This window comes from Hippocampus guttulatus, chromosome 10 (genome assembly GCF_054856545.1).
Source record: "Hippocampus guttulatus isolate MCC_2025c chromosome 10, RoL_Hgut_1.0, whole genome shotgun sequence".
Lineage (NCBI taxonomy): Eukaryota > Metazoa > Chordata > Actinopteri > Syngnathiformes > Syngnathidae > Hippocampus > Hippocampus guttulatus.
This window is the reverse complement of record NC_141270.1, coordinates 14,794,351-14,809,607: the sequence shown is the minus strand read 5'-3', so window position 1 is coordinate 14,809,607 and position 15,257 is coordinate 14,794,351. Positions and strand designations below refer to the sequence as shown.

At 41.9% G+C, this 15,257-nt stretch overlaps 1 protein-coding gene across 5 annotated transcripts in view; it reads left to right on the top strand.

Moving 5' to 3' along the window:
* Positions 1–36: 36 nt before the first annotated feature.
* Positions 37–15,257, top strand: part of sorbs1 (sorbin and SH3 domain containing 1) — a 44,064-nt gene continuing 28,843 nt past the window's right edge. For 2 of the 5 annotated variants that reach the window (XM_086121531.1, XM_086121529.1), the window contains exons 1-7: positions 37–242; positions 12,035–12,077; positions 12,161–12,247; positions 12,566–12,682; positions 14,023–14,114; positions 14,269–14,410; positions 14,620–14,649. In XM_086121531.1, coding sequence (XP_085977657.1) covers positions 12,214–12,247; positions 12,566–12,682; positions 14,023–14,114; positions 14,269–14,410; positions 14,620–14,649 — 415 coding nt within the window. In that variant the 5' untranslated portion in view covers positions 37–242; positions 12,035–12,077; positions 12,161–12,213. The remainder of the gene's footprint in view (positions 243–12,034; positions 12,078–12,160; positions 12,248–12,565; positions 12,683–14,022; positions 14,115–14,268; positions 14,411–14,619; positions 14,650–15,257) is intronic. The other 3 variants (XM_086121530.1, XM_086121533.1, XM_086121532.1) reach the window with 3 other exon arrangements.

The following is a 15,257-nucleotide window of genomic DNA, read 5'->3' as shown; positions in this document are numbered from 1 at the left end:
CAGCCGAGGCTTTGTTACGTGCAGTGTGTGTGCGTGTAAGGGCGCGCGCTCGCGCGCGTGTGTGTGCGTGTGCGCGTGCGTGTGTGTGTGCGTGTGCGCGTGCGTGTGCGTGTGTGTGTGTGTGTGTGTGCGCGTGTGTGTGTGTCGCGCAAAAAGGACGCTGGTAGACAAGCAGAAGCCATCCCAGCACAGTGCAGACTCCACGAGCCATCACAACACTGGATTATTACCAGCAAATACAGGTAAGCACGTGTTTTCATTAGTAACATCACCGATGTTTTTTTTGTTTTTTTTTTAAATATTGTTTGAATTACCTTGCCAACTCTTTCAATAGCTGACTTTATTGGACTGTCGCTAACGCTGCCGCAGCGTACGCCATTTATTGTTAAATGTCAATTCAGCTTATTTGATCCAACCAACGCGTTTCTGTCACTCACTTTTGTTTTCGGGACAGTCACTGCAGCAAAGGCAATTGCACACAGTAGAACCAAGAGCCTTTAAGTGCCGCATGCCCAGCAGAGCCAATCCACGATTTTATTGCCCACCAACGACATTAATCACTTGTTAGATCAGACTGCTGCTTGTCTTGTCTTTGGTTCCAGGCTTTAATGGTGATGACATTTTGAGCAAAGGAGAGAATGGGAACATGCTTTGACTCGGCAGTCGAGTCAGGAACATCACTCCCATTAGTCCACACTGTTGAACATTGACAGACCATGTTGATTTAATAGAACTACTGTACTGTAATGGTCTCGAATTAATATATCAGCAACGGCAGCATAGTACAACAGTGTTTAGCAAGCCGGTCCACAGTTCTGAGTGACATTTCTGGCCGTTCCAAAGGCATACATGTTTTGGTCAACTGAAGACTCAATATTTTTCATAGGTGTGAATGTGAGCATCAATGCTTGGTTGTCTAAATGTGTCCTGTAATTGGCTGGTAACCACTGCAAAGTGTCGCTATCAAGTCTCATGCCCAACATCAACTGGGGTAGTTGCTCAATAGAAAATGGATGAATTTATGTATCATTACTTTTGAGATTATTATGTGTGGGTGAAATTGTCTCTAGCAAGCTATTTTTAAGGCCCTTGTGTCTCTGTTTGCTTCTGACTACCATGACTTGATTTATTGCTATGTATTATTAAGTCCACGCCACCTCTTCTTCTGATTACTACGAGCAGTATTGATGTCATATGTATATGTTCACCACTGCCCTAACTTGATTGTTGCCTTATACATTTTTCTTCCTGGATTTAATTTTCACCTAAGAGTGTTACGTTAGTGCACAGTAGTACACCCCGTATAATGTCAGTAGTCCCTGCTCTTATTGACACAGGAAACCCAAATGTTTAACTACATGATCTACCAGGACAAACGGCAGCATGTGACATGGCCAACTGTCACACTGCACACGTGAGTTTAAAAAGATGCCGAAACCTAGAAATCACTGAATGGCGATCGCTGTGTAGATTAGATGTGTCATTGGTTCTTTTACATGTCCTTACATCACGAGGTTTGTATTCAATGTTTTTCAGATTCAATATGAAAGGGTGTCTTGCCTCCACACTTTGGAAAAACAGAATAAACTATCACCCGCCTCATAAAAATTCAAATGTCCCTCAGTCACTGTTTCCACACTCTCATTCACATTCTTGATTAGATTTTTGCATTCAGTCCAAGTGATGTGCGTAACATGACGCTACACAGGCTTGATAAAATATTAACCTCAAACAAATAATTAATCAAATGGGTCTGAAGACAGATGAAAGCCTGACCTTTTTTTGGTGTGTGTTTGCCACATTCCCACCATCTCTTGGTATAAAGATTGGGTTGCTGGTTTTATGTCCCATTACAGGCCCAAAAATTGGGGACTCGATGAGAGGTGCAAGTTAGCTTCCAAATACACTTCCATTCCCTCTCTCTAATATGTCCTAAGGATCCAAATTGTGAATATTTATGTTTCCGGCCTATCTCTCTTTTGCACATTATTTTACTCCTTCATGGCAACAAATAAAGGTGTGTTCTTGTTCTTATCGCCTGGTTGGACAGGATTAGTGGAGCACCTCCACTGTGTTTATTCAAAAAGAAAAAGCCTTCTATCCATTGCCTTTATCTATCCAAAAAGCATTGATATATGAAACGGTGTTATGTATGCTAATATACTGTATGTTACAACAAGTACTGTATGTCTTGCTTATAGCTGACATTGACAGTAGTCCATGTAGCAAGAGGGCGACAAGGTGTTTTGCTTCCAAGTATTGACTCAGTGGTAACACAGCAGCGAAAAACACACAAACTCCTGCTTTGCAACATGACGTGTAGTTGTGAGTGTTTACACAGAGAAGGATGCATGTTGGATAGCCGCTGGCTCAGCCGCTGTTCATTTTGTCAAACCAAGGGCCGGAACTAGTCTTACACTGTCATATGCAATTGAAGGCAAATGTTGTCAGCTACTGTAGAAGTGCTTTTATGTTTTTGTTTTTTTATTTTTACTTTTCAGACATGCTCAAAGGCTTTGTGCAAATTATTTTGCGTTGGAAGATTTTTAAACATCCTGCATCTTGATTTTTTCTTTGAAGGATATATTGCTGTGTTTAATCAGGACAAAGGGGATTAGCACAGGACCTCTTGGTATGAACCTGGCACAGTTATGAATATTAATGAAACATTTCAAGAGTCACTCAACACCACCGCCCTGACATCCCACTGTGGCTTAGTCTAAGAGGAGCAATCGCTGCAAAGCTTGAAAGTCTGAACTCACTTTTAAAGATTTATGAAAACCATGTACTAATTAGCTGCTCACGTGTTTTGAGCTGAACCGTTTTCAAGCATAGTAAACATTTAGAGTTGTAGTTGCATTTCTTAGCTGCTCGTACATTATTTGCGGCGATGTGAGCAGTATGATGATTGGGATCCATGTCATCTCTGTGAGAGGCTGTAAACACATTGAGGAACAGTGCAAAGATTCATTGAAATTTCAGAAATAGATGGAATGGAAAGTTCCAAATAATGAGCGCATTGACAGGATTTTGGAATGATGTGGATACTACATGCCAACAGCAGGCTTCTGTTTTCATTGCATGTTAATGTTACAACAGGTTACTTAGCAACCACCTCATCTCCCCCTTGTCCGCTTTCTCCTTTGGGTGAAGTGGCGAGTGAAGTGTGATGCTTTTTCTTTTCATGGTCCATCACGTATGGACGCATGAAAACAAAGTGTGCAAAATGCAATTTGTGCTTTGATGATGGAATTGAACAGCGCCAGCCTCCAGTGCCACACCCACCCGCCCATCTGCTCTGTTCTGTTACAAGTCAGCAGCTGATGGAAAACAACCGCGTCAGTGCAGCTGCTGGAAAATGTTTTAAAAAGAATAAGCATGTGAGGTGACTCATCATCACGTAAACCACAGTGATCAATGTGTGAGTGATACATTGCAAATGTATAACTCACTTTTGCTGGTCATCACTTACAGACACTCGTCACCATATGCAGATTTTCTTTCTTGTAAAACATTGGAAGCTATAAGGGAGAACGTAATTATGTTTTGGGACTCTGCTCATCCTCTTCTTTCCCATCAATAATAAATCCGTACATCAGCAATGACAAAAAAAAAATGGTTCATTCAATTGTTTCTTTTTCAGTCTCACGCGAGAAATAAAATCATTTTAGGCTTCGATGAAATCATGCCACAAGACTGAGTTTGTTTTAATATGTAATTGGTCATTGGACCCAAATGTTTGGTCACGATCATTAATATACGTTAGCTTCGGACTTTCCACAATCAGTCAACCAAGACGTATCCACATAGTTCCTCGTGTATCATTGCCCGTGGTTGACAGAAGAATGATCATTGCAGTGTTGTTGGCGTGATCTGCACTTTGATCATCTCAGCAATATGTAATTGTCCATCTTATTACAGGGGCAAGTCTATGATCAGAAGTTTAGGGGTGCTTACAGTTTTTGTGCCAGAACACATCCGATGGACGGGTATTGCATTCGATTGGCAGGACACACAACCCCCACCCACCCACACACCCACACACACACACACACACACACACACACACACACACACACACACACACACACACACACACACACACACACACACAAAAGAGGTGTTTCATTGATAATGGGCATCCACTCAGTTAGCTTGCAGTAGCACATTGGCTTTAATATTAACACATTACCGTGTCCAAAGTGTGCTTCTCTCAATTCAAAAAGGAGTGTGATATTGTCTGACCACCTTTAATGTTTGTAGCTAAAAAAAATGTTGGCTAACACCTACCTAACAACATAAGCAATAACTAAGATCAGGCCTGGTAATAATAAAAATCTACTGACTGGTAGAAATGTAGAAATTTACCACAAGGTTTAAAGCAAGGTAGGGCTACTCACTCAAATTACTCCATCTGGAAGACTGCATGTGGATGTGTGGATGTTCTGTGAGAAAAGGATCCATCCATTTTTGAGTTAAAGGGAGGTGTATTGTTTTTTTTTGTTGTTGTTGTTGATAAAATATTACATTTCTTACAAGTACTGTATGATTTTAACACTTCTCTAGCTTGTTAACAATAAGCACATACACTAATTAAAATCTTAAAATATCTCAATTTTTTGGGGGGGGTTGATTTATCTTAGGGATGCTTCAGAACTCCCCAAAAATTATCTAGACACACCCATGTCTTATAGTGAGGCTGATAAAGTGGTCGTGGCCCAGACTGACCGTCATCTAAAAAGCTAACTTAATGCCCATTACAAAACCTCCAGCTCACCAAACCCAAACCATTGAATATTGAAATCAAACTCACCCATGTGGTCCATTTTTCATTTTAATTTTAATTGATTGTTAATTGAATAAGGAAAGCGCAATGATACATGTTATGTTATCCTCCTAGGGTGGCATCATAAACAACAGAAATAAAAGCCGATGAATAGGAACAGCTCAAGTCTCACAAGATTTGCTGACAACTTGCAGTGAATGTTGAAGACTTTGTACCCCTTCACGCTATGCATTTTTTATGTAATAGCAATTTTGGACTGATTTCTGAAATCAATCTTTTCCAATCAATTGCCTATACAAGTGGCTGAATTTTTTTACTTGGCCAACCAGGCAAAAAATAAAAAAAGATGACAACAAAGTAGTTAGCCAAGTGTGTACTCTGTTGATCTCCATTACTGCGTCTTTCCAAGATTTTATTTATTCTAGTTGTGAAGTTTCATCATAAGTCATAAATTACTTTTGTTGTGGGTGTGATTTACGACACCCCCACGAGAAGAGAAAATGGACATTAAGGTACAATACTGCACTTTCTGAAATACCTCAAGTATTACATTTAAATGGGAGATGTGTGTCAATACACAAGAAACCAGGCTAATACTGATTGAGTTGCCTGTTGTATTTTTTGATGCAATGACACAAGTCAGACATGGTGTGTGTTCCTCAAATAGCCAATCAGAGACCCGGTGTAGTCCCGCCATGAGCCCATTTCACACGAGGATAATCTCATAGCGCTTAAAATTGCTGGATTATCACATTGCTATTTAGATTCACGTTTAGCCGCCATATCCTATGACTCAATTATCAAGTAGGCCTGCTGCACAAAGTTCTCCGGGAGTTATATTAGGGAACGTGCTCAGAGCTTCCATTCCATGCATCAGACAAAACATCCAGCAGAGATGAGGAAATTCTTGAAGCGCTCTCACAGACAAAGACTGAACATTGCCACTCAGCCAATGTTCAGTATGCCCTATGAGCTAAGTCATAAGGAATCCGACCACAGCTGAGCTTGTTATCTTGTAATGGCATCAAACAACACAGTGAGCATTGCTTAACGATCCCCCGCTAAGTTGCAGTCTTTCATCCTTTTCATATTTTGTCCATTAAACTCATTTTTCTTTTTAATTCAGTAATTTCAGCCTTGTTTTTGGCACTCCATGTTTATGTATATTTTATTGTAGGAAACATAAAAAAGGGGTTTTGCCACACTTTCTCATTCAGCACATCGTGCTGCTAATACTGGTGTGCCCACCTTGGGCACCTGGGGTCAGTATAAAGGCCAATTCATACTGTAGTGTGTTGGGGAGGCGATAAGCGTCAACACGAATGTCTCGCGATAAATAAAGAAATGAGCTGAGCCTTTTCTACATAGTGCATGTAATGTATGTGGGCAAGGGCGACGCAATCGCTGATGTACTTCAGTCGCTCTCGCACCACGAGCGGTCACAAAATGTACATTTAAAGAAGAGCTGCTGTCAGCTACAACTCACGTCCAAGCACTCTGCACACAGTTTGTTTGTCTACATGGGTTGCTGCAACGTTTGTGTTCCAATATCTGTTGTTTAAAGGGTTATAACCAGAGATGCACAAAGCGCGCACTTTAAATTGAATAATGCATTCCAGTTCAAGTATGTTATTGCGCTTTTGCGCACTAGAAAAATGGAGCTCATCAGTCATCTTGACTGTGGTCAGACTACGCAGCTTCAATATTAAGTCAAGTTAGCCATGACAAATATTGTTTCTTCCAACTTTAAAATAAATGCTAAGTGAGGCATTGTTATCCATGTATAGTTCTCCTTGTTGCACATTGGGTAGCATATGAACAGCTCTTGTTGTGGCGGCTGGCTTGAATACCAACGATACATTTACCGTAATAGATGGTGGCTGGTGAATTTGGTTTTCCCTTAACAAATTCCCAACATCGTCATATTACACTGTCATATTGTGGGCAAACTTAATACCACGAGTGAACCCACTCAATTCACTATATAAACAAAAAACATCTTATAAATGTCTTATAAATCAACGTCTTATAAATATACACAATTTTGGATGAAGTTTTTATGTCGTCAAGTAGTAAACAACCTTTGGGCTATGGGCGCATGATCCATGCTGTCACTCTTCAAGTATAGCCTGGAGGTATCGCTGAGAATAAGTAGCGCCCTGGTTACTGTCGGCTTACTGACGTTCTTATTGCGCTGTCTCTTAAATCCGAGCAGGCCTGTTAAAAGCCTGGCTTTGGAAACAATGTTTGTAACAGGCATTTTGTCCAAAGGAGCCAACTGCAATTGTCGCCAGAACAAGCACATCTGCCATCATGGTGTTTTGTAACCCTGAAATCTGGTCACGATCACATCCCAAATTTACCATGGACGCGGTGACTATCTGTTCAGCTCTCCAAGCAGACGGAGACACATCTATCTAATGTTGGTGTGTTGCAATAGACATGAACGCGAGAACAACTTGTCTTTAATGTCCTCAACAAACCTCAAAATAAACCCTCAAGTGTGACAGATGGATTCATTAAAGCTTTTGCTTCTCATGTTACTATGATAATTTAACTAGTAAGGTTTTAAAGAATTCATTGAAGAGGTGTCCATGCCGATATACTTTAAGCTCTTTCCATTATCAACATGAATATGTAATCCTTCTGCGAGGCCTATAATGACATGTTACATACATTTCCTTTTATGCTGCAGTTGTTTGAAAGGAACTTCAAATAGCTTGGTGGAGGAATGCGTAGAATTCCCGGCTGCTTTCCAGGATGGAAGCTGTTTATGGAAGAGAACTGGGAGGGCGCGGGAGAAGGCAGGGGGGTGATTCATAATTAGGAGGATAAGCTGCTGCTCTGCTGCAGCCTTTTCGAGCCATGTTTGGAGCTGTTTGGTGGGATGCACACACACCGCTGCACAGTTTCTCACCTATCTGCCATTCGTTGACAAAACAGAAGTCCAAGGGTGTTATATAACATCCATGTCTCTGTCTATTTTATAGGTGAGTTTGTGGTGTTTTCTGAGAACCTCATTCAGGGATGGGCGGGCATCTCACGCCCGCAGTCCGAGCGGATTCACCTATTGCAATGTTTTTTCCAATATTTTTGTGTTTTCGTGTGGGGGGGCAACACGTTACTGGAGGTCTATCAGCAGTTTTTGAAGAATTCAACCCCCCCCCCCCCCCCCCCCCCAATCATTGTTCCCAATACATTTGAATGGCCATCATCATTTCAGTTGCCCATCCCTGACCTGGCTCTTTTGAAAGACAGACTTTGTTTAGTTATCTATGGGCAGAGTATGTGGAATAAAGTCACACAGTCATTAGAATTTGTGCCATCCCTCTAGCCAGTTTTGTTTTTATGGTAGCTCACTTTCTAGTGCTTACTACAACCTTGACAGATATACATTTGGCAATATCATTAAAAACATGTACTGTAGTTCTTTGTTTGGAACACAAACTACTTTTTACATAGTCATAATAAATGGATCATACTGATGATGATGGTGTTGATCCAAAGCAGTAGATACTTTATTCTTTGTGAATCTTCTTGGTTACGAAAGTGTAAATTGACAACATCCTCAATAATCCTTATCTTAATTTATGTATAATTTAATACACATACTGTATCATTATCTGCAGAGAATTATATTTGTTTTCACTGAGCATTATCACTTCATTCTTCCAATTCAAGACTTTATTCTCATAAGATTGGACACGCTAAACTGTCCCAAGTTGTGATTGTGAGTGTGAATGTTTTTTGTGTGTGCGTGTGTGCCTTGGCTTTGGCTGGCAACCAGCTCAGCATGCCGACTACCCGAAGACAGCTGGGTTAGGCTCCAGCACGCCCCGCGACCCTTGTGAGGATAAAGCGGATCAGAAAATGGATGGATGGATGAATTTATGGATTTATTTATTCGTTCATTTATTTATTTAGATTACATCAGCTGCATCCCACAATCAAGTCTTATCTCAAAATTTTGACATCAATGCCTTGTAATAATCCATCCATCCATCCATTTTCTGATCCGCTTTATCCTCACAAGGGTCGCGGGGGGTGCTGGAGCCTATCCCAGCTGTCTTCGGGCAGTAGGCAGGGGACACCCTGAACCGGTTGCCAGCCAATCGCAGGGCACACAGAGACGAACAACCATCCGCACTCACACTCACACCTAAGGACAATTTGGAGTGTTCAATCAACCTGCAATGCATGTTTTTGGAATGTGGCAGGAAACAGGAGTACCCAGAGAAAACCCACTCAGGCTCAGGGAGAACATGCAAAATCCACACAGGAAGGCCGGAGCTGGAATCGAACTTGGTACCTCTGCACTGTGGGGCCGATGCGCCAACCACTAGCTCACCGGGCCGTCCGCCTTGTCATCATGTTTTTATTAAATTTTATCTTTTGGTGGGGGAGAAAAAAATGTTAATTATTTGGGAAAGATTTAGTGTTTGGACTCGCTCTAAATTTCATCCAACACCATGAATGCCTATGCTTCATGGTGATAATGTAAATAAAGTAGCAGACCATTTCGACTGTGAACAAACTATTTTTAACCAGAATGAAAATCCCTCTTCTCATTTAGCAACATACCTAGCATATATCAATTAGCATACAAGCAATTGTAGACATAATAGCCGTGCATCATATTGACGGAGGGTATGGAGGGTTGAATCTCAGAGCAAACACTTTATGTGGGAGGGGAAATAGGATTGGATGTGGCGGTCTGCATGCATTCTGCAGAGTGGGTGCCACATTCTCAGGTGGCATGTGGTGACAGGTCCATCTGGGCACACCTGCTATCAGAAACAAACAGACCCCCTACAAAGTCAAGGTCAAAGCTGGGACGCTCTGCTCAGATCCCCTCAGATTAGCCAGACGTCTCAGGAGGCTTCAGAAGGTCTTGACACATGCGGACAGTGAGCTGGACCTAGCATCCGTCTGAAGACAAGCTTGTCCTTCAACGTGTAAGTAAAGTTTTGTCATGTTTATGATTGCATAAAAGATTTTGGGGAGTGGATTTGGGGGTAAAATACATCTTAGTTCATGTGGACATTTGGATTCAGTGTGTGCGTGGGGTTTGCTTCCCATTTCCCAATCTTTTTGGCAACTTCATTTGTGTTGTTTGTTTCTCAATAATCACAGTATAATCTGCATATAATGTCAATTAATCCAATTTCTGAGTTACCCCAATTTTCATTTTAGATATGTAGGCTCTAGTGATGTCTTATTTTAAATTGAATAGGTGAACCTTTTTCTACTCATCTTTTTTTCTTTCTTTCTGTGACCGACGGTTGGCCATCCTAAAGCTTCTGAACTAGTCACTAGTCATTTCCTCAGACGGAACAGATGAATCTCTTCTGAGACATCTCTTCCTAAAAAGGCCAGGAGTAATCTTTGCTCCTCTGTGTTTATACAGCAAACTGAACGGCGTGAGCTTTCATCTCGCCCTTTATCGTTCTTTATACTTTGGATTCACTGCCTTGGCTTCATGTGAGGATGTGTAAAAGTAACGGATGCCACTGGTAGAAGTAGTGAAGTCATGAAATGATAGTGTTGATATTTGGTTTGACTTGACTCGGTTCTGGCTTACCGTTGAACCAAGGTAGGATAAGCAGTAGACCAAGAGGAAATGGGGATGGGAAAGGTTTCTGTTTCATGTCCCCTTGAGATGTTTTTGGATTCACTTCAACCCCCTCATATCCATTAAGGCAATTTAGCCTCTTGCATATGACAAGTTGAATCTACTGTAGAACCCTGCCTATTGTTTGTGCTCGGTCCTTTATTTGGGGTTTTAGGATATAAGAGAAGATAAGATAAGATATCCTTTATTTGTCCCACACGGGGGAAATTTACAGTCTCGAGCAGCAAAATTGGGGGGTAGAAAGAAGAAAAACAAAGTGTTAGCATTCACAAAAATAAATGTTTCCGTTTTAATGTACACAGTTCAATTAAGTGCAATATATATAGATATAGATAAGGTGGCTCTGCTCTTTACAATTGTTTTTCACATAATTTTATTTTTATTTGTATTCTTTATTTATATTTATGTATATTTATTTATTTATATTTATATTGGCGGGTCAAAAGAGGTAATAGTTTGCCCAGCTGTAGTTGAGATAGGTACACTAGAACTGGCTGTGATTTAGTGCAACGACCCCTCCCCAAACAACTAGTGTGTCTGTGCCTTTTCTTGGAATTTCGAATGGGGAAAGTCTCTTAAATCAGCGGTGCTGGCTGTGCTCAAAGGGAGGCCCGGGAGAGTGATGGAAGTCTTTCACTGTTTTAACACTGTTTCCCTTGGTGTTTCCCTCTGCATGCAATACTGGTGAAGTTCGGAATAACACATGCTTAAGGGGACATGTGTAATTTCTTCACAAAATGCGATCAATCTTGTCCTATTTTAGGCGTTACATTTGACCCAGGATTTTTATTTTCTTCAAAACACTCGGGGCTCAAACCTGTATTCTACTCCAGCGTAACTTCCCGACCTTCCTTCCAGTTCTTTCCGGTGTAGTCTTGATTATGCTTTGATTACAACGAAGCATGCGAGCAAGCATTTTGTTTTGCTCAGTTGTCACAGTTCTTCATTATGAAATACAGTGCACGCCTGGTTAAAAAGTTCAGCCTGATCCACAGCTAATATTAGAACCTCTAGTGGGAAAGTGCTTTCGTCTGATGCAGCTGGGACAGAGGAAGTTTCACGCATCACCCAGCAACACAGTTGCCTTCAATCTAATTCTCTTTGGTGACATCCTCCCCGCGGCAAGACAAAATATGCCACTTGTCTTTCCTGCATCTGGCTGTTGCACAAGCTTTTGCTTAAACATGTGATGGATGAAAGCGGGCGGCCCGGTAGTCCAGTGGTTAGCACGTCGGCTTCACAGTGCAGAGGTACCGGGTTCGATTCCAGCTCCGGCCTCCCTGTGTGGAGTTTGCATGTTCTCCCCGGGCCTGCGTGGGTTTTCTCCGGGTGCTCCGGTTTCCTCCCACATTCCAAAAAACATGCATGGCAGGCTGATTGGACGCTCTAAATTGTCCCTAGGTGTGAGTGTGGGCGTGGATGGTTGTTCGTCTCTGTGTGCCCTGCGATTGGCTGGCAACTGATTCAGGGTGTCCCCCGCCTACTGCCCGGAGATGGCTGGGATAGGCTCCAGCACCCCCCGCGACCCTAGTGAGGATCAAGCGGTTCGGAAAATGGATGGATGGATGGATGGATGAAAGCATTGATTTCGTTTTGTTGGTATCTGCACCCCTCAGGGCTCTCCAGAAGAGGGCGGCGTGTCACCAAAACCCACTCCCAGTAAGTCTCCACAAAGTTGATGGAATTCTGCTTGGAGAATGAAGAACTGAGCTGTTGTCTCTGCATGCATGCGTGTACTTGAGTCCCGTCAGGTCCCAGGGCTGTGAGCACCGTCAAGATCACGCCTCTGTCAAACATGAAAGGATCTCCTGACCTGATTCCTGCCGCAGGTGATACTGTATTTCCCCTCCTTCTCCTCATGAATCTTTCAGCGTCTGTAAGTGTGGGACATCTCATACTCCCCAATGAAAACCTAGAAGGATGTGGAATCATGTTAATAACAAGGGTGCGCTGTGCTCTACTTCCTGCTCTGACTGAGTGATCTTGGCAATTAGTTTTACATGTCAGGATATTAATGAGATGGCCTGGTTACGGTGTTCTGATTTGATCATTTGGGCCGTGAGGATGCAAAACCATGATGATGAAGCGCACTGATTTTTGAATATGCAGTGGATGTTTTCTGAAACGTTCATGACAATCATTTTCAGGCCTGGACCCCAGCAGGGTGTGCAAAGGGAAAGGAGTGGTGACACTGAGGGCCACCCACGTCCACTTTGATGACGAAAGCAGCGGCGGTGCGGAGTCCAACGCTGTCGCAACGCCAGGTAAGCCTTCTGAGCGGATGCCACAACTGCTTCACAAAAACTCTACATGAAAAGTAGTTTTTCTTTCTTTTAAACATGTTGAAAATTTTCTTGCGACAAGGAAAACAGTTTGCGACCATTCAAACAGTTGGCAAACGTCTTTGTGACCTTTTGCGACCTTGAACAAACCCTGACGAAAAATCAACATGCGGGCCTTGCACAAACACTCGCAAACCTTTGCCGCTCAGTGGCATACAGGCTGGTTGCAACTGGTTAGTCAAGGTACAAGGCATTTGAATATGTTTGCACGTGATTGCGATGCACATAATTGCATGTGCCGTTATCATGATGACGATATTTTTTCGGTATATTGTGCACCCCTGGTAAGTCTGAATGAATATTTACTGTGGATTATGTGTCCAGTACCTGTTTTTGATAACGTAACAAAATAGGGAGGGGGGGGGGGGGGGGAGTCTTAAAAATAGTTAGTAGAAGCTGCTTATTTTTAGACTGACACAAGACAAATGGGGTTCTCATAAATTCCCCTTGGTTCTTCACATTACTCCATGTTGCTGCTGTGCCCATTTCTTTCATTTAAGTCCCTTAAGTCAGCCGTGGTTGAGTTCACCTTTTTCTATTTCCATTTTGTCTTCATCTGCAGATTCTGAAAAATTAACCATTCTATTCCGATAAAGGACTAGAAAGAACAGATCTGGGAGTACAAGCAAAAAGTCATCAGATATGTACTAAAGTACAGTACAGATGCTGAAGAAAAGTCTGTTTAAATTCAACGCCAACGTACTCTATTTTGCACTTCAGCCTGACAATTACTTCCTACCACTGCTTGTAGATGTTTGTTTAGCTGTCAGACTTATATAACTAATCATGTTTTGAAGTAAATCCGTCGTCGTTAGGCAACTAAGGGTCATGACAAAGGGCAATTGCTCAAATTTTCATTTGCGTGTCAAAGAGCTCTTTTGTAGTGACGTGCCCACATTGCACTTTGCTGCAGAGGCCTTGACTGTGGGCCTGTTTGTTGCGATGGGCACATCGGGACAGTGCTGGAGGCCAGCCAAGTCTTTTGGGGCGATGCTTTAATTGTTGTCGAGTCTGACTATAAAGGCCACTGCCACAATGAGGCTTTGCAGCTCACTGAATAGGTGCTTTGTTCTGATGACAAAATTCTGAGTTTTTGGTAGAATCTTTTTTTTTTTTAAATTCCTTCCTTGTGAGGGGATATATCAACATATCTACCGAAACAAAAACGTTCCCCTCTTGTGATTGGTGTTTAATCATTGATTAGCTGAATTTGTTGGCTAACTGCACCGGCGTTCAAAGAGAGATTTCTGGACTTTTTGCAGGTGTCTGCGGAAGCCATATGAATGGAGGCTTGGCTGAGGGAGGCGGGAACATCCCAGCTGATTTCCTGCCTGTAAACAGCAGTCACTGCCAGGTATGATTTTTTTCACCCCAATTAAGTATGACTTGGGTAACTGACAAATGTATTAGTTATGTCTTCATTTTATTAAGTGTACCTTCCACATCAATGTAAAGTCAAAGTTTGTCAATTTCTTTTTTGTTGTTTTTTTTTTTTTTGTCACTTTTAGACCTCGTCACCGGAAAGCATAAAAGAAAATCAGGCTCCAGTGACATGTGTCAACAACAATTGCTTCCCATCACCCCCCGCCTCCATCTATCCATGCACTAGCTCTGTCAATCCCACAATAGTTTTGCTGCAACACAACAGAGGTGAGGCATGCCATTCTTTGAGTTGGGCATTTGTGTTTTCAGCATTCTAAACCTGCTGTTACAATATACGTGTCTGTCACTTTACATGTTTTAACTTGGAAAGTCCGCGTGCTTAGTCATTTTGTGTGCTGCTCCTAACCAGTGCTTCCACTTTGTTACGTTGTTGTTGTTCCGTCATCATGCTGGCCTTTGTCTTTCTTCCACAACAGAGCAGAAAAAGCAACTTTCTCACTTGAAAGGTATGCTCTGGGCTCTTGGTGTAAGTTTTTTTTTCCACTCTCAAAGCTGTCATCATTTTAGAACAACTCACTATTTAATGGTTATTAAATTGAACTGGACCAAAATCATGGGCATGGTATTTCCTCATTTTATAAATCATATTATATTGGCCCTTACCATAGATGGGTTGAATCAAATTCTATGCTTAATTATTGGTAGCCACAAAATCAATTATTTTGTTCCAGATGAACCTTTATAATCTATTATGTGTTCTAATAGATTTCTCCTTCGTTAATCAGATTTTGGAAAGAAATAAGTTAAAAAAAAACAACTTTATAGTAACTACAAGAAAAACAGCACCATCATGTTGGGGGGGGGGGGGGGTTGATTGTGTTGCTGTGCAGGCAAAGAGGTAGGCAGACCCAAGTGCAGAGAAGCAAGCCATGAGGGCAGGAGTCCAGGGGCATTCTCCAAGAAGTATTAGCCAGCTAGCAAGACATAAAAATATAAAACAAAGTACAAAACAATGGAGGTTCAAAGTAACAGAGAAACTAGGGGAACAGACTCACCAGCACGGACGACAGGACAAGTGTTTTACAACTGAAAATGAGTGAACAGAAACCAGGAA